Here is a 22356-nt window from a genome sequence, read left to right on the forward strand (position 1 = left end):
AGGCTATTACACATGTACATTGAAAGTAGGGCATTATTATATATCAAAACAAATTGCATAATGGACACAGTGCATAGTCTGACCCATTCAAACCAAATCACACACATAAAACAGAAAATAATATTGCATTATAACAAAGAAAAATAAACATGCAACTGCAGCATACAGCTAGGAACTAAACTGTCCCCTTTTTTATCTCTCCAGATATTATAGGCTCCTATGCTATACATCCAATGGAAAGTGTGGAGGATGGAGGAGAACCTGAGGGAGATGACAGAAGAAATGGTATAGAATACTCGTCTTGCTATTATGTCAACCTCAGGTCATTATGTATGCCACAATTAATTAATTAGTATTTGTCTCCTACTAAAAAGCCTACGTTTTCTTTACTACATTATCGTTCACAAGTTGTTCTTGACCTCGTGTCTTTGGAATACAGTGCAACAGCACAGCGTTTTTTGAACAATGCTATAGTTCTGAAAACTAGCCTTAGGCACTGACAGTATCTACAGTGTCTTGATCAAACCAAAAAGAAAGAATACAAAGCACATACAACTAATATCTTAACTGTTAATGAACCTAAACTTTCTCAATTTTGGGGGATTATAAGTGACTGCTGTTAGTAGCTAAGCCATACATTACAGTAAGTGCAGAGATAAATATGCTGGTGTAATGTAATTGTGCTGGTAACATCACCACCTCTTGAACAGCTTGTAGCCTAATGGCTAAGCTGCTTCACTGGGACCTGGAAGGTTGGTGGTGTAGCCACAATAAGATCAGTGCAACTGTTGGGGATTGGTCCCTGCTTAGTCTCATCGACTTTAAGTCACTTTGGATAAGAAGCATCAGCTAAATAACTAATGTAATGTCATAGCAATGAAATGTTATTGTTGAAATACACATAGTGTGCAATCAATATACCATCTCACTCCTGGAGACTTACCATTTAAGTTGTTGTATTTCATACAGTTAAGCTGTTCATGTGCATAACTGTGGATGGTTCTTACATCTTACAGCTTCTTATTTAAATATCTTCACAGAGCCAGGAATGAAACAAAGAACCATAGATCATAACCCAAGGGATCTTGAGGTAGAGCCTCAGACTAAACCCCAGATCTCAGCCATTAACATGGATAATGATGAATGTAGGGTACAATATATACAATTATTTTGCTGATGTTAGGAGAGTTTAATTACAAATGGAACACTTGTTTTCAAGGAAATCATTTCAGCTTTCAAGTGTACAGTTGGTACAATTCCTGTTATTGGCTATTGCCATCTGGCGCTCCCTGACACAAAAAGATACTTAATTATTGTGCCTTGAACTTATACTTTGTAGCCATTTAGTGTAATTCTGAGCATCTGTGTGAAGGGTTGTTAAATCATCTCCAAACCCGTATCCTCCGATTGCGCCCCCATGGGCAAAAAAAATACAATAAAATAAATATGCATTTAAACAATAATAATAAATAAATATATAAATTATAAAAACTTTACACATCTACTACATAGCCAACTACTAACATTATTCTAGACTTTTTTCATATTCCATTACAATTATGAAGAGTATTGATGCAAAACAGGGGTGTCCAATCTTATCCAGAAAGGGCCGGTGTGTGTGCAGGTTCTTGTTTTAGCACAGGACTAAGACAGCTGATTCTACTCATCAGGGTCTTGATTAAAGACCACAATCAGTTCATTAGTAAAATCAGGTGTGTTACTGCTGAGTTAAAACGAAAACCTGCACCCACGCCGGCCCTTTTAGGATACGAATGGACACCTCTGATGTAAAACAACTGTAATGGCTTTTCAATGCCACGTCTGACAGTAGTTCAGTCCAGCCCACGTGTGTTCTCGGTTTACGTGTGTTTATTTACAATCATAAAAGTAACAAACTAAATCAGGAGTAATCGAAGCACAACGGGATCCCACAGGTAATTCCAAATACAGTCAAAGACACGTTCCATGCACAACATCCATACACTTTACAAAATACAGGGCGCACTGTCAAAATCAGTCACGTTCAATCAAATGTCCAGGCAAAATGGAACAATAACATAGGCATCAATTAAGAATATTCATTACTAACTAGTATTAATACGATAGAAGCACACAATTCATTTCAGCAAAACTTGAAACTTCAAAATGCCTCCAACAACTCTTGCAGCTTCGTTGTAACTAATGTTTGTGTTTCAAGTTCATGTTCATGTTTTCACAAGTAAATTGTCATATTACATCACATTATGAGCATTTGGCAGACACTTATCACTCCGCAGATCACAGAGTGGTGAAGCATAGCACTTGTGTGAGGGTAAAGAATGGACTTGTGGCTAGTGGAAACCTTCAATATTTTAATAGTGTCCTAAAATTAATCCCAGGCTCATTGTGTTCAAAATAAACCGGACCAGTTCCAGCCTTTGACATGGGTGTTTCGTCATCACGAACGAACGGGTAAGGAGCGTAGCCTATTTTATCAGTTCTGATATTGATTGATATTTACAATGAAGAGCACTTTGCAAATAGACTAAATATTATTATTATTATTATTATTATTATTATGGACAAATAAAAGCGTCCCTCAATAGCTTGTAGCAACAGTAGGCTACTATCAGTGCCTAACGATAGTTTTCAGAACTATAGTATTGAAAAACAGGTAGTAGGAGAACATACAATTTGTGTATTGAATGAATATACACCTTAATATTCACCACAGCACTGTTTTTCTGGCAATAAAAAGAACTTAAAATCCCCCTGGCAATCGCCAAGTAGGGCTGGGCCTTATGGCCAAAATCTTCTAACCTGATATAGGTCATTTAACATCCTGATAACAATATAGATCACAATATAACATGTTATCCAGTAATTCAATAAATAAATGGTCTATATAAAATAACCACAATAGTAAAACCTATTTTTGTATACTCCTGTGTGAAGTAAATATGACAAATGAAAAGTACCGAGTATATTCTCATTTCATTAAGAACCTTAGAACGTAACTGTTTAAAGTAAAACTATAGAGAAAAAAATATATAGGCCTATCCTACAATATGAAAATTTAAAATATAAAAGGTAAAATAGTTTCAAGTATAGCAGCAATTAGGGCTGGGCTATATGGACAAAATAATGACCAATACCAATATTTCTGACCAAATACCTTGATATTGACATTGCAACAATATTGTAGGGATGACTACTGGTGCTTTCACAAAATATTTACACAATGAGATTTTTGATAAATAATCATCAGTAATGTGCATAATAACTAAGTGGGTAAAGGCAAATAGAACAGCCAGAACAGTCTGGTATGTTGAGAACTTTACTGTAATGCAGCTTTTAAAACCAGGAAAAGACGACACTTATCCCATATCACGGTATCTAAGAAGATATCTAGTTACCTATCGCAATATGAATAATATAAATATATTGCCCAGTTGTTAATTCCCAATAGGATTGACTATCAATTCATCCCTATATGCGGGACCTTCACATTCATTTTAATTTTGCATGCATGAAAAATGAAAATATTTCTTCATTTTACAGACCATTATCAAGAAGTAGCCGGGTCAACACTGTCATCTAGTGGCCAGAAATGTTCATTCTTTAGTATTAATACTGGTAATAATCAACAACTGCTGCATTAAAAACTGTAACAAATATAAACAAAACTACAAAGACAAAGCAGTGAGTTAGTTCGTATACAACCTGTTTCAAGCTGATCACAGAACATTTGAATGAATTAACATCAAATGTAGGCATATGCACAAACAATGTTAGTTGTCAGTTTATCTGATTATTCTACAACAGTTCAAGTTTTTATCTATGTGATCACTTTAGCACTTGGAACCAAACTTCCCTCTAGGGTTTTCTGTGCATTTGTCCCTGGTTATGATTTTTCACCTTATTGTACATCACTCTGGATAATTCAGTACACTTATAAATATGGAGCCAACCAGCCTTTGAATAATAGCACGTGAAATTGTGGAATGTGTTTAACTTCTTGATGGGGGCTGGGTATTTGATAAAAACGTATATATTTATATATTAGTATACACAATTATTTGTATTATCGTACTTATTTCAGGATACAAAGTATTGTATAATTGAGTAAGCAAAATGCACATTTACATAATACCCATAATATCAATTAGTTTCCATGTGTCCCTTTGGAGTCTCCAAATAAACTACTTAGAGATGGCCGAGAGAAAACTATGCAGAATGCTCGTTTTTGGCCAAGCCGTCATCCCAGCTCAGCCCCAAATGTATTCAAACCTTGATGACGCCCCTGGATGTCCATATAATGTCGTTTCAACTGCCCAGTGCTAGTTGGGAATGGACCAAGCAGGATTGCCGCGTTGTGTGGAAAGGTTTGTTTTTGTTTTATCCACTGACCTCACTGGTTGGCTAATCTGAGGAATTTACTACTGTCCATCATTGCCAATCACTGAAATATAAGCCATTTAGCCATTCTGTTAGCCTACATAAGTGGTGAGAAATCGCCACCAAAAACACCTTGCATTTCCAGCGAAAATAACCTTCCGGTAACGTTAGCTAAGACAGAAAAGATAACATCAGGTTCTTACCTTGCTGTTGCTCCGAATGAAAATCCACCACCGGTGGTTCCCGTCCCAAAATTAAACCCTGACATTTGTAATATTTTGCACAAAGGTATTTTATAGGAGATAAAATTGCATGTGTTACCTAACCCAAACGCCTAACTTCGCTTTGAAAGCAATCGAGTCACTGGTCGCAAGACCTCGTGGAGGCCGAACATTTATATTCCTGCATTCATACAGCGGAGGCCGTAACTATAATGCAGAACGTTAACACTACAAGTTTTGCAGGCAAATATCGTTGGATGTCGTTTAAAATCGACGTTAATCCCCAAAAATGTATACACTACACAGTTAATGTTTGATTGCGCGCCTATGGCCAGACATGACTTGCTCGGTATTTCCGGTGACGCAGATTCGCAAATGTTGCTGGGATACAGGAGGATTGGGCTATGAGATTCAACTTCCTGTTTTTTCTGTCCGAGGCAGTGAATTTGGGATTGAAATTACTCATGAAGCCGCAAACTCCAGTGGTTACCGAAGGTATTGCAGTTTAGTAAGCCTCTGGGAGCATAAAGCAAATTTCCCCATTTGAAGTTGAAAACTATGAATTCACCTTGGCCCAATTATACTATTGTAACGTCCGAGAAAGGCGCCGGGCAAGGACTTTAGACTTATAATTATTAGAACAAAAACCCAAGGATCAGGGATTAACTGTTTAACTTGACTCTCTTTATTTCTTCCACTCTCCACACTGCCCGTGTCCCTGACACACTCTCTCTTTCCTCCTCTCCTCAGGCATTAACAATCGAACACAGGCAAAAGGCATTGATAATCAAACGTTTGCACTGCTACACTATTTTGGACAGTACATGGACAGAAGTATTAACATTTCTTCACACCAAACAAACTACTCTCCACTGTCTCCAGAGAAGGTTTCTGAACTGAACTACACAGGATACGTTTTTATTTGATTTTATTCCCATTCATACCTTCATATTTAGGTACTAAGTGTGCATGCATATCTGGTGCCAAAAGCCCCATGGTCAAGTATGACAGCCTCCATGAACTGGCAACACGTGTCAATCTATGGAACCATTAAGTGGAAGTTGTCTCCAGTTGTTTTATATCTCAATAACTGTCAGAATAACCATTTCAATTGACTTACTTTGTCTCGTTATCTCCTGATTTATCTTTGATCACAGACAGGCCACATTTCTCCCATAGCTGGAGATGATTGGAAAGGAGAAAGCCAAAGTTAGTGGAGGAAACAATAAACTGATGAACAATATTACAACAGAAAAATGCATAAAGGCATGCAGACATGGTCAAGAGGTTCAGTTGTTGTTCAGGCCAAACATCTGAATGGGGAAGAAATGTGATCTAAGTGACTGTAGAATGTTTGTTGGTGCCAGACAGGGTGGTTTGAGTATCTCAGAATCTGCTGACACATTCATGCACAACAGTCCCTCGAGTTTACAAAGTGTGATAAACAAAAAAAACATCCAATGAGTGGCAGATTGGTTGGAGAAAATGCCTTGTTATTGAGACAGGTGAGGCAAATATGGCCAGACTGGTTAAATCTGACAGGATAACTGAAATATCCACATGTTACAGTGGTATGCAGAAGAGCATCTCTGAAAGCACAACATGTCAAGCCTTGAAGTGGACGGGCTACAGGAGCAGAATACACTGAGTGTATTTAAGTTTTTTCATCATTTTTCAGTTCAACTTATTCACACAATGTAGCACAATGTTGTAGGTTTTGCTCAGAACTCACAGCAGTGGTATATATAAATTTGTATCACTGCTATAAACAAATCAGATTGCGAGGTTTTTATAAATATATAATGATAAATTGTGATAACGTAAACATTCAGTAGGTGGCGGTAATGCACAAATCTTCGTTTTAAAGCCGCCGTTAAACAACAATAAAGAAGAAGAAGAAGCTAGCTGGCTGAAGATCTTGAAGCGACTAGTCTAGCGACTGTTGTTATTGTTCGCTAAATGCATTGCGTGTGTAGCTGGTCAGCTAGCAATCTTACACAGACCATAGGCAAAAGAGACGTATCGTAGTAGCAGCTTGCAGCGTTAGCAAAAGCGTCTCATGAGTGGATGCGTAGTCCTCCGGAAAGCTTTTTCGACTGCTGCGTAAACTGACAGTCGGATTTCAAATATGGAACACATCCGAACTCCAAAGGTAGGAAGGACATTAATTCGCTCGCTAACGTTAGCTGACTGGCAACTGGGAAACTTAGTAACCAGCCTCAGCACTCGATAGTTCGAGGATCTTGATGCCCCCTTGGGAACTGGAAACTTTTACACAACAGTGTTGACAGGCTAGCTAGCTAACTGTTACGATAATTTTGCTGACAGCTTTCTTTAGCTAATCAGACATCACCAATTAGCAATAGCTAACATTTTGGTATCTGGATTTTCGAAAGTGGCTTTCGTTTTCCTGTAATGAAGATTATCACAAAAACGTTACTTAACGAGTTAGCTAGCTATGTTCGCCAACCTAGCTGGTTAATAAATAATGGCATGCCAAGTCAAGTTAAGATTGAGAAACATGATCAAAACCGTAGGCGTTGGTGAGGTTGCTGAATAGGGTGTGGACATGGACAACCACCATGCGCACTCAAATCTCTGGGTAAAAAAACATTAGCAGTAGCTAACGATTCTTTGCTAACTGCGATTCATTTGCAAATCGGCGACAGCTTGTTAACGTTAAGAGTTAAGAGTCAGTAAACGTAATGTTAACTGGACAGCGGTGTACCATCACATCTGCCTTCCTGTTGGCACACACGATACCATCATTTCAGACCATTGCTGCTTGCCAGCTAATTACAGATGACCTCATTGGAAACTGAAAAGTAACGTTAGCATGCTTTCTTGAGGAAAGATAAAGACCATAGCATCAAATTAATTCAAACGCATAGCCTTGCACTTCATATCCAACCCTGAGAACTACATTTCGAATACACTTGCCTTTAATACGTTTTTGAAGCGAAAAAACAAAATGATCGTGTGCTGTGAACTGTGCTGTGAAAATAATTTAAATATTTAAGGGTCTATTGCGAAACCAAGATTTCTAGGTTGCTCGCTAGGTAACAAGAGTCTGATCCGTACAAACTGGTAACTCTGGTAGCACTGTTAAAGTTGCCCTCAAAGTGATATGGGCATTCTGTGTGAAGGTATCACACAGTTCGGTTGAAGGTATAACGTCCACTAAACTGGGGATAGATCGAAATACAAACCCGTGTCTTCTGGATGTTTATGGAATAAGTAGGACATCCAGGTAATTTGCCTCTAACACCTTACCAACGGAGGCGAATGTGCAAAACGAATATTCCATCATTGGGTAAATTGGCGTTGAAATTTTCGTTGAAATATAACTATAAATAAACGATGAATGAAATGAACAGAAGTTCACATTTATATTAGACCAAACGAGGCTACAGAACCAGAGAAGAGAAAAGAGACTGGAGGCATTCGACAAAAACAGAAGCCATGGTCACAGCAGTTATTAGTTGGATTTTTTTTTTTCTTTAGCCTACTGGTTTATGTGCTGTTAATCATACAGGAACTCTAGCATGCATTAGCTTTCCAGTCATGTCATAATTGAAGGTGTTAGATTGCTCATGCAGGACTGGTCCTTCTTGATTGTAGGGATGTGTATTCTTTGTCACAAAGTTGTGGGCATACAGAACTAGACACATACATGTATTTTAATCTACCCAATTATAACATTTACATTCAAGCTAAATGAAGTAGGCTATTTAAGTAGGTTCCCTATTTGGTTTATCTAGAACATAAAACTTAAGGCAAGCTTTGGAACATAGAAGGTAATAGAATGTTCAGCTTTCCTGAGAGGGCAAGTTGTTTCTATACTGTAAAATTACATTTATAGTGCCTGTTTATAGTAGCTTGTTGGAGCTTTTTTTTTTTTTTTTTTTTTTTTTTTTTTAAATTGTCCCCTGTCAGTTGGTTTATCTACATGCTGTAGATTATGCCTCCCCTCACTCCTCCTTTGGGGGCAGAAAGAAGGTTGGGGGACAAACTTACTGCCTTGTAGACACGGTGTTTTAAGTCTCATCTCACACTGCTTCCACCACTGCAATGGCAGACCACTACTTTGTCAATGACCGACTGTGAGGTAGTGGTCAACCTTATTGTCATTGTCAAAGATGGCCTGCAGTTTAGCCATGTCCTCAAAGATTCCTAGAGCCCTGCATATTGGTTGTTCCCACGACTTTGGGTTGATCTTCCTGGACTCTCTGCCTCTTTAGGTATGGAGCTGGGTTTTGTGCATTGCCCCTTATAACAGGGATCAAGAAGAATTGGCAACACTAGATACTTTGTCTCCTCTGCCTTGTAGAACCATTTGGCTAGGCAGACTAACATGGTCTTCTGTAGTTTTAATCCCCTCTTCCTGCAGCATGTGTTGCACTCTGAGGAAGATGCACAGGCTGCATGGGTCTGAATGACTCATCTCCTGTCACTTTCATAGACTGTAAAAAAAAGAAAAAGAAAGAAGAAATATGGACAAGGTGACTGTGATGTCACCAACTGACTTTCCATTGGCTTAGTCATTTTGAATCTGTAGAAGTACAGTTTTTGAGCCACCATGTTGTACAAATTGGAGTCAGAGACTGTGCAGTAGGGAAAAGGGGGTCCCTTATGTGGTCATGAAGTCTGGACCTGGCGCGAACCCCAATCCTCGGTGTGTAACTGCATCAAACTGATGCCTGCATCAAAGTCTGATGCCGTAATCGTGCGCCACCGCGGCACCTTATTTAGCTTATTGACCAAAAAGTTACGATGGTAGTTCTGCATGGCTCTTCTGGAATTTCTGGCTATTTCTTTGATCATGTACAAAAGGCTTGTGGATGATTTTACTTCAGATGGCTCCACATATTAATAGTATTTTTGTATTTAAATGTTGCAGAAATACCACATTGTTTTAGGAAGGTGTGCCGCCCAGATGACTGAAACATGCATACACTTCTACTAGAATAAATGCATTACCTGTGACCTTTAACCAGGGAAAATAACAAATCACTGTTGCTTGTTGTGTCAGACATTAAACCAGACCGTTGGGAAGTCAATCGCTCGTTCAAAGCCGATTAACGGAGAGCTCATCTGGGATAAGTGGCAACATCTAGGGTGAAAGAAACTTTGCTGTCTGAATGGGTCATTCTGCTCCTCTCTATGAGCCTTTTGCTTCGTGGTCCTGCAGCTTTCAAGGCCAAAAGCTTGGCCGGCCTTGGCAGAATACAGTCCTTCTGCGTGGCCTAGTTGCAAACTTGTTGCTGGGATACATAATCAGTGTCTTCACAGAACGGGATTTGAAGAGCAGGAGAGAAATGTACATTATGAATTCCAAAAAGGATTGACCTCACAGACAGTGCTGGACAGATGTTTGCCTCTCTGTCTCAAGGCCATAATCCACTCTGACCTTCTTCCTTTGCTCCTCTTTCTCCTCCACTTCTTCACCTGTCCATCCTGTTCTGCTCAGTTTAAAAGTAGACCACAGGGCTCCAGACTAACTTTTCAACTGATGACACATTCACAGAATTTGGCGGTACAACATTTTTCTGTGGATTCGCACATTTAAGTCGTGGAACGTTTTTGCAACTTTTTGCAGTGTAGTCATTTAGGAGTACATAAAAAGGCGTTTGAAGGCAGAAATAATATGCAACATTTATTTTCTTTTGAGCAAAGCATAACAAATCGAAGTGCAAACAGTATTTACCTATAAGCTTCTGCTTGAAATACATACCCATTTTTCCCTGGTTAAGCCAACTCGGAACACACTCCCTCACATTAAAATCCTCAAGGCTCGGCCCCTTTGCTGATTAGTCATTAGTGCAGTAATGAACGAAGGAACAAACGGACGGAAGAGCCAAATTAACAAATCTTTTGAATTAATGAGCCTAGTGTGTGAGCATGAGCAGGCTATGCACAACTGAATCAAGAAGGTAATAATTTGAAAGGTGGGGCGATGCTGCACAAAGAAACTTGAGCACAGGCCATAGTGCAGCCTTGCTAGGATATCCTATGACCGACATTGCAGGGCCAAAGGGATACGGTGCCCTTTGTCCGCAGTGATGATTGACGGCACTGTTTGCTCTTTCAGGTGGAGCAGGTGAAGCTCTTGGACAGGTTCAGTAATAAGTGCACCACAGGAGACCTGCACCTGACTGCCACTCACCTCATCTTCGTGGCGAGCACATCAGCTAGCACTCAGGAGGTTTGGGTAAGTGACTGGGTGCTCCTCCTGAGTGTGTGTGTGTGTGTGTGGGTGTCTGTGTGAGTGTGTGAGTGCGTCTTCACAGTGCAATATGTTGAGAAAGAGGAGGCTCTGTGAACAGAAACCAAGCAGAGCTGGCCCAGTTTTTGACTGGCACAGTTGTTGATGCTTTAATGTGGAGTAATAGACCGACTCCCGGAGAGAGCTCACCCTTGCAAGCAGACGGACTGCCCCCAAAGAGGCTTTAAACCGTGGGAATGGGGTTATTGGTGCCACACTGAGATGGCCTCAGCCTGTGGCTGCCAGGGGGCTGTGTTGCCATATTAACGTGCAGACAACCAAATTGACTTCTGGTTGCAGGTGAGGCCCAGTATACCAGGCTAGTGGCTTGTCATCGGTATGAGCCCCACTTCCCTGTGGCAGCAGCTTGAGTCATTTATGGGGAAGAACATCGGACAATGAACCTGTTGTTCATGTTTTTGGGTCAGCTCTCTGGTATTTGATTAAGTCAGTGGTTCTCAACCCTGTTCCTGGAGATCTACAGTGAAGTGGAAAATTATTGAAAAAAAATTGGAAATAGTGTTAATTGATGATCAGTTAATCGTTTTATTAGATTAACACACTTGTCCCTGGTTCTGATATGAACTTTATTATACGTCGCTCTGGGTAACAGCGTCTGCTAATGTAATGTAATTTATGAATTTAATTTGTAATGAAATAAATATCTAGTTAATTAAGCTGATATATACACTCACTGAGCACTTTTAGGTAGAACTGTACACCGGCTCGGTAATGCAAATCAGCCAATCATGCGGCAGCAACTAAATGCGTAAAAGCATGCAGACGTGGTCTGGTGGTTCAGCTCTTTTTGAGACTAAGTATCAGAATGGGGAAGAAATGTGAATGAAGTGACTACAGTACATTTACTGTAGTATCCCTGTGATTAGTTTTATAAGTGTCCGAGTAATCTGTGACCCTGGGCCATCTCTGCCCTTCCTCTGATATTGTTGACTTTACTGTATAAATAGTTGTCTCTTGTTAGAACACACTCTCACACCTCCAGCTAGTCTGCATCTACAACACAATGTGGTGTTTCTCAGCAAGTACAACCTTTAATGTTGTATTTGATTTACATTACATTTACATTTACAACATTTGATGTAAAACTCCTCTAGGTTTACATTTCAACCTGTTTGGAAAACTTGATTCTACCAATTACGACTCATCAAGACCTCCAGCTGTTGAATGAGGTGTGCTTTGCTGGGGAACCTTAAGCATCATAGTGCTCTCTGCATTATATTCACCCATCTCCAACTGCTGCAACCAGGGGAACAAGGACTTAATCCAGGGTGTGACACAGCAGGTTGGCAACATGCTCTGCAAGTGGTATGAGGACAGGCAGTGATTTACTGCTGTAGGGACTACAACTTCCACATTCCCACAGGAAAATTCTGCGACGTCCACCACGAATGACGTCTAACTTGGTTCAGCCAATCCCGTAATGGCGGGAGCAATAAACGGTCCCGTATAAGAGCAAGACACGTTCTTGGGATCTCTCTTCTGGCTCTTCTGCTTCTTCTGTTCTTCTGCTTGTTCTCTTCGACGCACCCTTTTTGGCCAGTCGCTTCAGCTCATCTGCTCCGAGACTCGGACAGAGGCTGAATGCTGCACAGCGCACTACCAGGCCTACGGACACACCCAGTTACCTCGCGGTAACTACGTGGCCTATAGTGAGTGGAAATTGTTGTACGCGGAACGCTACATCAGTTTACCCCAATAAAGCCCAACAACGAAACAGCAACGAACTTTTACACCTGGAAAAGGACCAGCGGATCAGACGACAACGCGCTGCTAAGACGGGAACACCCCAGCCTGCGCATCTCTCCCGGACACCATTCACAGCACCATCGCCGCTTCTACAAGGACAGCATGTCTTTTGGATCCAGCAATGCGTATGGACTCAGTAAGAAAACAAACATTCAGGCATAGCCAGTGTTTAGTTTAGTCTTAACTGTTTTTGTGAATCTGTGTTTCAATATTTACCATCCAACCATTGTAATGTGTTTGGTTAGCTACATATATATGTACGTGAATTGATTCGCCGTCTTTTGCGCATATATAGAGTAAAACTACGCAAGTAGTCCCTTCTCACAGCTAACTCTAACTCATTACCACACCCAGAACTCTAGCGACACGCGCGCTTGCGCGCGCCACACACACGCACACACACATACCAAACTAAATTTCCTTACTAACTTCCCGTTAGTTTATCTGTTATGTGTTTGTATGTTTGTTTAATAAATATATTTTATTAAACCCCGGTGTCCGTTTTGGAATCGCATAGACATGAGAGCCGAGTTAAAGCAGTCTTTCGAAGAACTTCCAACCTTCAGGTTATCGGTATGTTCAATCATTAATATTGGTTATTTTAATTAATTGAAATACTATATTTGTGGTTGGATATTTCTGATAACAGTAATTTTATGAGACTGATTACTTTTCGCAGTTATACTGCAACACAACGTTTAACTGGCGCCCCGGTTTCGTAGAGAGTAAAATCCCTGCGTTATTTGGCGGCCCGTGCAAGGACCCTACATAATTTGGAGTCCCGTGCGAGGACCCCTACATATTTTGGCGCCCCGTGTGAGGAAGACTAGCTTTGGCTCAAATTTCATGTCTTGTGACTTCATAACGAATTCCCCATCCTAATTTGGAGCTCTGCGTGAGAAAGACGAGCTTTGGCTCATGTCACGTGCCTCCAGAACGAATTCTCGGCATTCTTTCTCAGCTAAATTGCCACCAGTGCAATCTTTTGAAAATACCGCTAGATGTCACCCTTGTACCATTTTTGAAAGCCTGCATGAGCCGCTTTCTCAATATACTGCCCCCTCGTGTAACATTGTGGCATTACATTCGTAATCTTACACGGTAGTTTGTTGATTGGCATTTACCTTCCGGTATAATACGTATTATCAATAATAGTATTATTAGCCGCACTGTATTATTAATTATAATTACTTGGTCAAAGTAATTTTAATAATTAATTGAATTTTACATTTAAATCCAAATTTAATTGTAATTTCAACCAATCACATTCTGGTATTTAGGATTAATGTGATCAGCATCACAGTTCCTATTTTACGGTCTGAATATCCGCCATATGTTTGTTCATTTTGCTGTTGTTGCATTGCAGTACCGCTAGTGCAACTCGAGTCCCTGTGTGATGCTATAGCTACCTTGTACTATAGTTATAGAGAATATTCAAAGAGCGTTTTAAATTCTTTATCCTTCATCACAACTTGTATGTTGGATTGTGATATTGGGAAACAATTCATTGCCAACTGTTAGGAGCTCAAGGCCCTTGTCAAATTGTTAACTTCAAGAGTACCCTCTTAAGTTACTGATTTTAGCTTTTAGCTTTATTTGGCTTGAGATATGGAACCCATATCTATTGATGAGTACCTTTCCTTTTTAGCCCAAGGTTTAGCACCTGGCTACATAGCTTTCCTGAATCAGATGAACCTCACTGATTGTAGGAAAGAAATGTTCTCATTAATCAACGAGAAAGGTCACTCCCCCAACCATTCAAAAGACCCAATTCTAAGTTGTCTGGTCTTGAATTTTGCCAGACAGATTAGTCTTGCTCTTCAGAGCAACAAAAACTTAGACTCAGAGATGGCATACCTCAGAGGACAACACACCAGTGTTTTACTTGAGCTTCAAACTGTTGGCAAGAAAGCAGTACAATACTTGCGTGATCTGCATTCAGCCGAATCAGATCTTTGTTCCTACAGAGAGGAATTATTTCAGTTGAAGAGTAGATGCCACAAGCTACTGCATCCACTCTCTTCTGTAAGCCTGCTTTCTCAGGCTTGCCCAACTCCAGCTTCTCCTGCTTCCTCCTTACACCACAAGGCAGGGGAAGGGGGGTCACAAATTGATTCGGGTTTGTCAGATCCCGGTTCCACAGCTTGCTCTGATGGAGACTCGTCAGTCTCCTCAGATTGCAGTGCTGTTGACCACCCATGCAATGGTTTGCCCACCTCTTCCCTGGAGAGGGAAAGGGGGGACTCCATCCCAACGGTGGTCCATCTCCGCAAGGGAGAAACAGTCAGGCAAGTACAGGACTGCACCTTCCATGCCCACCCCTCTCATGAGGAGGTCAGGGAACCCTCCCGTGGACACGGTAGAGGAGATCTAACGTTATTAATTGGGCACACAAAAAGCAACGCTAATCCCGCTAGCTTTCCCTTTATAACGGAGAGGATAGGTGACAGCTCTGTACAGTACACTGACAGCGACAATTCATCTTCTGCCAACCATTGTGAGAATGACAGTTTTGTAGCTCCACCCCCTAAACCAAACCGAGGACGTCGAGCTCTGCATGAAACGCATTCACATTCAAATGTGATTTCAGTCTCTCCTTCTCCAAACAGGCAGACTAGTGCAACTTCACATGGTCTTCGCTTTGAGGAGCTAGAGGCCATGGCGAAGTATGTCCACATATTTGACCCGAAGGACTCCGAATTTAACATTCAGAGTTACTTGAGGGAAGTTGACTACTGTCTCTCGGATCTGCCCAGGGCAACCGATCGAGAAAAGGTACGACTTGTATGGAAAACCTCAACCAGAGAGATCCATACATTTCTGGAACAACTTCCACCACAGGTTCGTTCCAGCTATCCCAAGGTTTGTGAAGCGTTGGTAGCTGAGTACCTGCCACGGTTTGATCAGGCCACAGCCATGATCAAATCTGTGGAGGTTAAACACAGCCGTACAGAAAGACCAAAAGACTTTTACCAACGTCTTAAACATGCTTTTTTCCAGGGCAGAAACGGACCAGGCTTAGATGAAGATCAAGCCTTCAAATCCCTTTTTGTGCACAACCTGCACCCCTGTGTCCGAACTCATGTTTCACTGTTTTCAAGGGGCCAGCACTCAGCCCTTGAATTAAGAAATGAAGCCCAAATGGTCTGGGACACTTTAAGGATTGTGCCCAGGAACGAGGTATTGGAAACAGCTGAGCACGTTGTTCCAACCAAGCCCGCCGGCACTTCCCTAGTTGCCCCATTAAAATCTAATGGCTCAAAACAAAGGCATGTGAGTAAGTTCCCGGTTAAGAGCCACCGTGGTCGCTTCTCACACTCTGATTCCAGCCGGAATTGGAGAGAAGACCGACCCGGTAGGCCCAAGCCTCAGAGTCACCAGCATGACTCTGATAGGGAAGATACCTTGTCTGAAGAGAGCTTCTTCAGTTCCTCTGAGGACAACTAAAGCCTCTAATCTTTGTTCAGTAGTGTGTATGCCTTGAGTAACCACTCCAAAGAGCTATCTGGTCTTGTTCAACCTCCATCAAAAGACGTTGAATAAGACTGATCTATAGCCGTGGTCTCCTCACAGGCAGACTCCCAGCTGAAGCTTTGACCACTTTCTTTTGCACACCTTTCCTACCAAAGGGGGTTGGCAAAATAAACTGGTAGTTTATAGCAGCCACTTAGATTTGCATGTAGCAGCAGCAAACGCAGATCGTAAGTAGGTACTGTAGAGTTAAATCCGACACCTGTTATAACTCGTAAACGTTCATTGCTTCATTCTACACCTACTGCACCATCGTAAAGTATTGCATGTAGAAACTACAGTGTAATCTTTACAAGTATATTGCCACACCCCAGTGTGCCTTACTCCACCTCTTCCCCAAGCAAGACAAGACCACTTGTGAGCTTACCACATCATTTAGAAATGAGACCACCTCTCCATTTCCTTCCTGATTACACAGCCATAAGGTTGGCTGGACACCATCCAATAACTAACAAAACACCTGAACTAACAAAACGACTAACCCTTTCACCAAGGTTTCTCATGTTTTGTGACAATGTATTCACTGTTCGACCTTAGTGTTTCACATTGTTTGTATCATGTGTTTTAGACCAGTTTAGTTAATTGTTGATAAATGCCTGGATGTTTGTCAGTCAATTGTGAACTGTGTTACCGACCCAATGTACTTGACCTGTGGACTGTGAACTGACTTTTGTGCTCTCGAGGAACACTGGCTTCAGCCGCATCCTGAGACCACAGGGGGGATGTAGGGACTACAACTTCCACATTCCCACAGGAAAATTCTGCGACGTCCACCACGAATGACGTCTAACTTGGTTCAGCCAATCCCGTAATGGCGGGAGCAATAAACGGTCCCGTATAAGAGCAAGACACGTTCTTGGGATCTCTCTTCTGGCTCTTCTGCTTCTTCTGTTCTTCTGCTTGTTCTCTTCGACGCACCCTTTTTGGCCAGTCGCTTCAGCTCATCTGCTCCGAGACTCGGACAGAGGCTGAATGCTGCACAGCGCACTACCAGGCCTACGGACACACCCAGTTACCTCGCGGTAACTACGTGGCCTATAGTGAGTGGAAATTGTTGTACGCGGAACGCTACATCAGTTTACCCCAATAAAGCCCAACAACGAAACAGCAACGAACTTTTACACCTGGAAAAGGACCAGCGGATCAGACGACAACGCGCTGCTAAGACGGGAACACCCCAGCCTGCGCATCTCTCCCGGACACCATTCACAGCACCATCGCCGCTTCTACAAGGACAGCATGTCTTTTGGATCCAGCAATGCGTATGGACTCAGTAAGAAAACAAACATTCAGGCATAGCCAGTGTTTAGTTTAGTCTTAACTGTTTTTGTGAATCTGTGTTTCAATATTTACCATCCAACCATTGTAATGTGTTTGGTTAGCTACATATATATGTACGTGAATTGATTCGCCGTCTTTTGCGCATATATAGAGTAAAACTACGCAAGTAGTCCCTTCTCACAGCTAACTCTAACTCATTACCACACCCAGAACTCTAGCGACACGCGCGCTTGCGCGCGCCACACACACGCACACACACATACCAAACTAAATTTCCTTACTAACTTCCCGTTAGTTTATCTGTTATGTGTTTGTATGTTTGTTTAATAAATATATTTTATTAAACCCCGGTGTCCGTTTTGGAATCGCATAGACATGAGAGCCGAGTTAAAGCAGTCTTTCGAAGAACTTCCAACCTTCAGGTTATCGGTATGTTCAATCATTAATATTGGTTATTTTAATTAATTGAAATACTATATTTGTGGTTGGATATTTCTGATAACAGTAATTTTATGAGACTGATTACTTTTCGCAGTTATACTGCAACACAACGTTTAACTGGCGCCCCGGTTTCGTAGAGAGTAAAATCCCTGCGTTATTTGGCGGCCCGTGCAAGGACCCTACATAATTTGGAGTCCCGTGCGAGGACCCCTACACTGCTATACTGGAATACTGTGCTGAGAGTGAAAAGTACGCAAGTTCAAGTCTTTCCTGGCTTGGCTAAGTTAGATGTAATCAAGGTCACCCAAAATGTTTCAAGCGCTTAAGGCCAGTTTATAGTTAGGCAATGTTTGATCATCACATTTGATGGTTGGTCGCAACGACTTTTGGTTTATACTAGAATGCTGGACGATTTGATGTCGTTGCTATCATTGTGTGTGACCATCGCTGAGACATAAATCGTATTGAACTTATCGTATATGAACGTATTGACCCCATCACTGGCTCAATTGTTACCACAAGATTATTGTAGAACATTCTCATCTGTAATTATCTTTAGGGAAGCATCATCAACTAGCTTCCATGTCTTGCTATGACTCTACTTTGGTGATACATTTTTAGTTTATGCTTCTTATGAGCGACAGCCTTCAGAATCAAAGTTGAGTGATAATGGAATGTTGGTGACAATGTTGCAATATCCATCATCCCAGGCACGTACACAAATATACCTCAAGGGGGGTTTGAACCTCTGCCCATTTGCCCTCTCAGTCAACAAGTGCCCTTTTGGACGATGGTGTTCATCATTTATATTTTATGTACTATACGCATGCACTGGTCCGCAGTTTTAGCATCATGCGTAATCACTCTGGGGACCCCTCTGCTGCAGTGACAAATGTAACAAATAAGTCTAGTGTCTGTTTGTGTGCTCTTCTGTGTGCCAGTGAAAGCGTGCCGTGCATGTGTGTGGTCATGCTGTGTGGTTTTTCCTTTCTTGTGATGCTCAAAACATGTTACTAAATCATGCAGCTGTAGCTGTACTGTATTCCTCAATTATAAAATATGGTCAGAATAACAAAATGACAGAAGACCTGAAAACAGAGAAGTTTCAGGTATGAACACCTTCACAGCGCAGCTTATCTATAATGGTAATAATATTTTTTAAACTTGTAGTTGTTTTTGCCTTAAAATATAATAAAATTAATTTTGTCTGCACAATGTAATGGCCAAAAATGTCTGTAGGTGACTTGTTTAGGCAATGCAATGTCACTATGTGATGTTAGCATTATCTTTTTGTGCTTCTGGTCGGAACAATGAACACTAATTTGCTTTCTTTTTTTAAAAAAAGGTAAAATTGCTCACATGTCACTGTGTGTGTGTGTGTGTGTGTGTAAATTGCAGCTGTAGTGTCGTGATACTATCTGTAGAGCATGAACATGTCTGGATAAGTTTATTGTCTCCAAAAATGAATGAAAGGGAGATGAAGTTTTACGTTTATTATGTTTCAGAAGACTCAAAACATGGCCCATATTATAGGTGTGTTATTATGAATGCGGTGTCGGGGTGGCAATATCGGAACGGTGTGTCAGGGGTGGAGGGTGCCCTTTTTTCAATTGAGCCCCTTCCCCCCCAAAATGTCTGAAACATCAGATCACACACTGCCTAACTATAATTATAACTGTTATTCAAACTGCTGTTTGTTGGCATTTTCCCCACTGCCAAACTAAAGGAATTTCCGTGACTACAAGGCGGATGCATCAGCAGAGTGGTCAGTTTTGGTTTATAGCTTTTCACCTCATTCCACCACCATTCGTAAGCATTGATCCATGGGAGTAGTTTAGAAGCAAGAAAGGCATTTCCCTGATAACCCCCCCCCAATTCCCCCCCCGCCCCCCACTCCCCCTTTTAAAATATTTTGTTGTTTTAGTTCAACTAATACTGCACCATAGCTGTTTAAAGGGACATACCTACCTGTGTGCAAACATAGCAAAGGTTGCTGGGAAATGGAGTTTCTTATGCAATGCTTATTATATCTCTGCCACACAGCTCAACACAACAGACAGGTTTGTCAGTGATATGTAGGTCATGCGCAGCTTGGCACACATGCTTGTTTTCATGAAACGGCACAGTAATTGCATCAGCGCTGGTTGAGTGGAGGCACGTCCGTAGTTACATAAAACCAAATTTATCTTGTGACTGTGTGGTTCCTGCATGATCCAGCTAAGTGTCAATCAACCCCTCTAAAGCTCTCCCTTCATTCTTTTGATTGAAGGATGCTTCTTGATTAATTGTTAGACCTGTTGCTGTGGCAGCCTTAACGCCATATCATAAAGCCTGAATCTAGTGGCATTTTTTTACAATAAAATATGAATTACTGAATATCAGTTTGCTTTCTTAGCTTTATCTTTCAACTTGTCATTATTATTGAAAAAAGTAACAGCATACTTATATTTATTGCAGGTACTTATTATGGACATAACTCCTCCTCCAGTTGATAAAACTAAACGCACCTATTTGGTCACTTCCTCTTTGTTTAGCGATATAATTAATACTTTCTATATCATAAGGTTTTTAAAAACAGCCCCCTGACTTAACATTGGTGGAACGCTGAGTTTACAGCAGAAAACCAGTCCAGCAATTAACCAAATAAATCTAATTCATGGTAACTGCTGGGAGAATTAGCAGCTTCCTTAACTAATTTGAATGCAATGCGAGTGAAGTACATTTACGGACTTTGGTTAATTAATGATTACAAGATTGAGCAATTAAAGAATGAAGTTAGCTCACATTAACGTTACTGTGTTGAGCAAAACTGTAATCTAGACATCTAGGGGGTGGAAATATAGGTTGAGAGACGTTTTGACATATAGATGTTAACCCCAACTCAGGGTTTACCTGGATATAGCATGGCTACATCCGAGTTGCTAGAAAACCTTTTCAGCCAAATGTAGCCAAATTTTCTCCTGAAAAAGTACAGTATGCTATATCTAGCTTGCTATCCTACCTGCAAAGTTTTGCCACCGCCGGGTGCAGGGTAGCAGTTGAACAATTCTTTTTCAAAAAGCCGTCCAGTTTAGGTAGTTTTGCTACCTTTTCCTCCTGGTCCCTTTTCATCCTTTCTTTTCTGCGACCCACTTTTGTGCTTCAAGGGCATTTTCACACTATGCAGCTAAATGGCGCTCAATATTGTACGTATTAGGCTAGCTAATATCAACACAAGATCAAGACACCAAATTAATTAGCCTGCCACAAGTTATTTCATTGAATAGTTCATACATTCTCGCCTTTTTTTCTGTAAAATAGACACACAGTAGCAAGAAAGGCATTTCCCTGAAGATTTATTCACCCCTCCATTCCCCCTTTTAAAATATTTCCTGGCAGCACTCAGAAAATAACACCAACACCAAATTAATTCGCCTGCCACAAGTTATTTCATTGAACAGTTTATACATTATAGCCTTTTTTCTGTAAAATAGACACAGTAGCAAAAAGGCATTTCCCTGAAGATTTATTCACCCCCCCGTAATCGATAAAATCCAAATGATACTCAATCCTAACCATGATACAACAGATATATGATGTCTCTCTGGTGTGTGAGGGATGTAGTATATGTGTCGTGGGAGTGATTTTCACATGATTTGAATATGGTTTGAGGTTTGCGTCAGTTGATGCTGTGCGGATGTGTTGTGAATGCTTTGCGTATGTTCACTGGATGCTGTGCAAATGTTTAGTGGTCTGTGCGGATGTTTAGTCGATGCTGTGCAGTTGTCTGTGGATGCTGTGCGAATTTTTAGTGGATGCTGTGCGGATGTTTGTAGATAAGTGTCCGCTAAATAACAAATTGCCCACCACAGATCCTGCACCACCACATTGCCTCTGTGGAGAAGCTGTCCCTCACTGCTGGCGGCTGCCCCCTGGTCATCCAGTGCCGGAACTTTCGGGTGGTCCACTTTGTGGTGCCACGGGAACGGGACTGCCACGATGTCTACAGCTCACTGGTCCGGCTGCTGCGGCCAGGTGGGACCATAGAGCAAACATAAGAACTAGAGAGGGTAGGAGGGAAGTCTAGTAACAGGAAACTAGCGTCTACTGAGCATGCTCAAGGCCAAAAGGGCTTGCTGCCCATTTTAGTCATTGTAGAAAACCAAGGTGATTTAGCAACCAAAGAACCTAGTAGTGAGATTTTGTGTGATCATAAATGTAATTTTGTGAAAAATTACATTTATGTCATTTGTGAATATATAAATTTGTGAATTAATAAACTGACATAAATGTCAGTTTGTGAAAATAATGTTTTGGTCCTGATGTTTTGGGAATAACTTTCTTGAAATGCACATGTTTTATTATACGGATATTAAATATTTCCTTATTTGCTTTTCATAAGTTTCAAAATACTGTCAGGGAAGTTTTATTTTATAGAGAAGCCTTTGAAAGTCTTGATATTTTTCATTGACTTCAATTGGGGCTCCAATGTTT

The 22356-nt window shown here is 41.0% G+C and overlaps 2 protein-coding genes across 3 annotated transcripts in view; one reads left to right on the forward strand and one right to left on the reverse strand.

The window, feature by feature from the left end:
• Positions 1-5006, reverse strand: part of nup58 (nucleoporin 58) — a 46700-nt gene extending 41694 nt beyond the window's left edge. Inside the window, exon 1 of one of the 2 annotated variants that reach the window (XM_061238141.1) lies at positions 4581-5006. In XM_061238141.1, the coding sequence (XP_061094125.1) occupies positions 4581-4645 (65 nt within the window). In that variant the 5' untranslated portion in view covers positions 4646-5006. The remainder of the gene's footprint in view (positions 1-4580) is intronic. The other variant, XM_061238142.1, reaches the window with a different exon arrangement.
• A 1474-nt stretch (positions 5007-6480) lies between these two features.
• The window catches only part of mtmr6 (myotubularin related protein 6), a 30685-nt gene continuing 14809 nt past the window's right edge, over positions 6481-22356 (forward strand). Inside the window, exons 1-3 of the mRNA XM_061238641.1 lie at positions 6481-6750; positions 10690-10809; positions 21735-21897. Of these exons, the coding sequence (XP_061094625.1) occupies positions 6727-6750; positions 10690-10809; positions 21735-21897 (307 nt within the window). The 5' untranslated portion in view covers positions 6481-6726. The remainder of the gene's footprint in view (positions 6751-10689; positions 10810-21734; positions 21898-22356) is intronic.

Source organism: Conger conger, chromosome 4 (assembly GCF_963514075.1).
Source record: "Conger conger chromosome 4, fConCon1.1, whole genome shotgun sequence".
Classification (NCBI taxonomy): domain Eukaryota; kingdom Metazoa; phylum Chordata; class Actinopteri; order Anguilliformes; family Congridae; genus Conger; species Conger conger.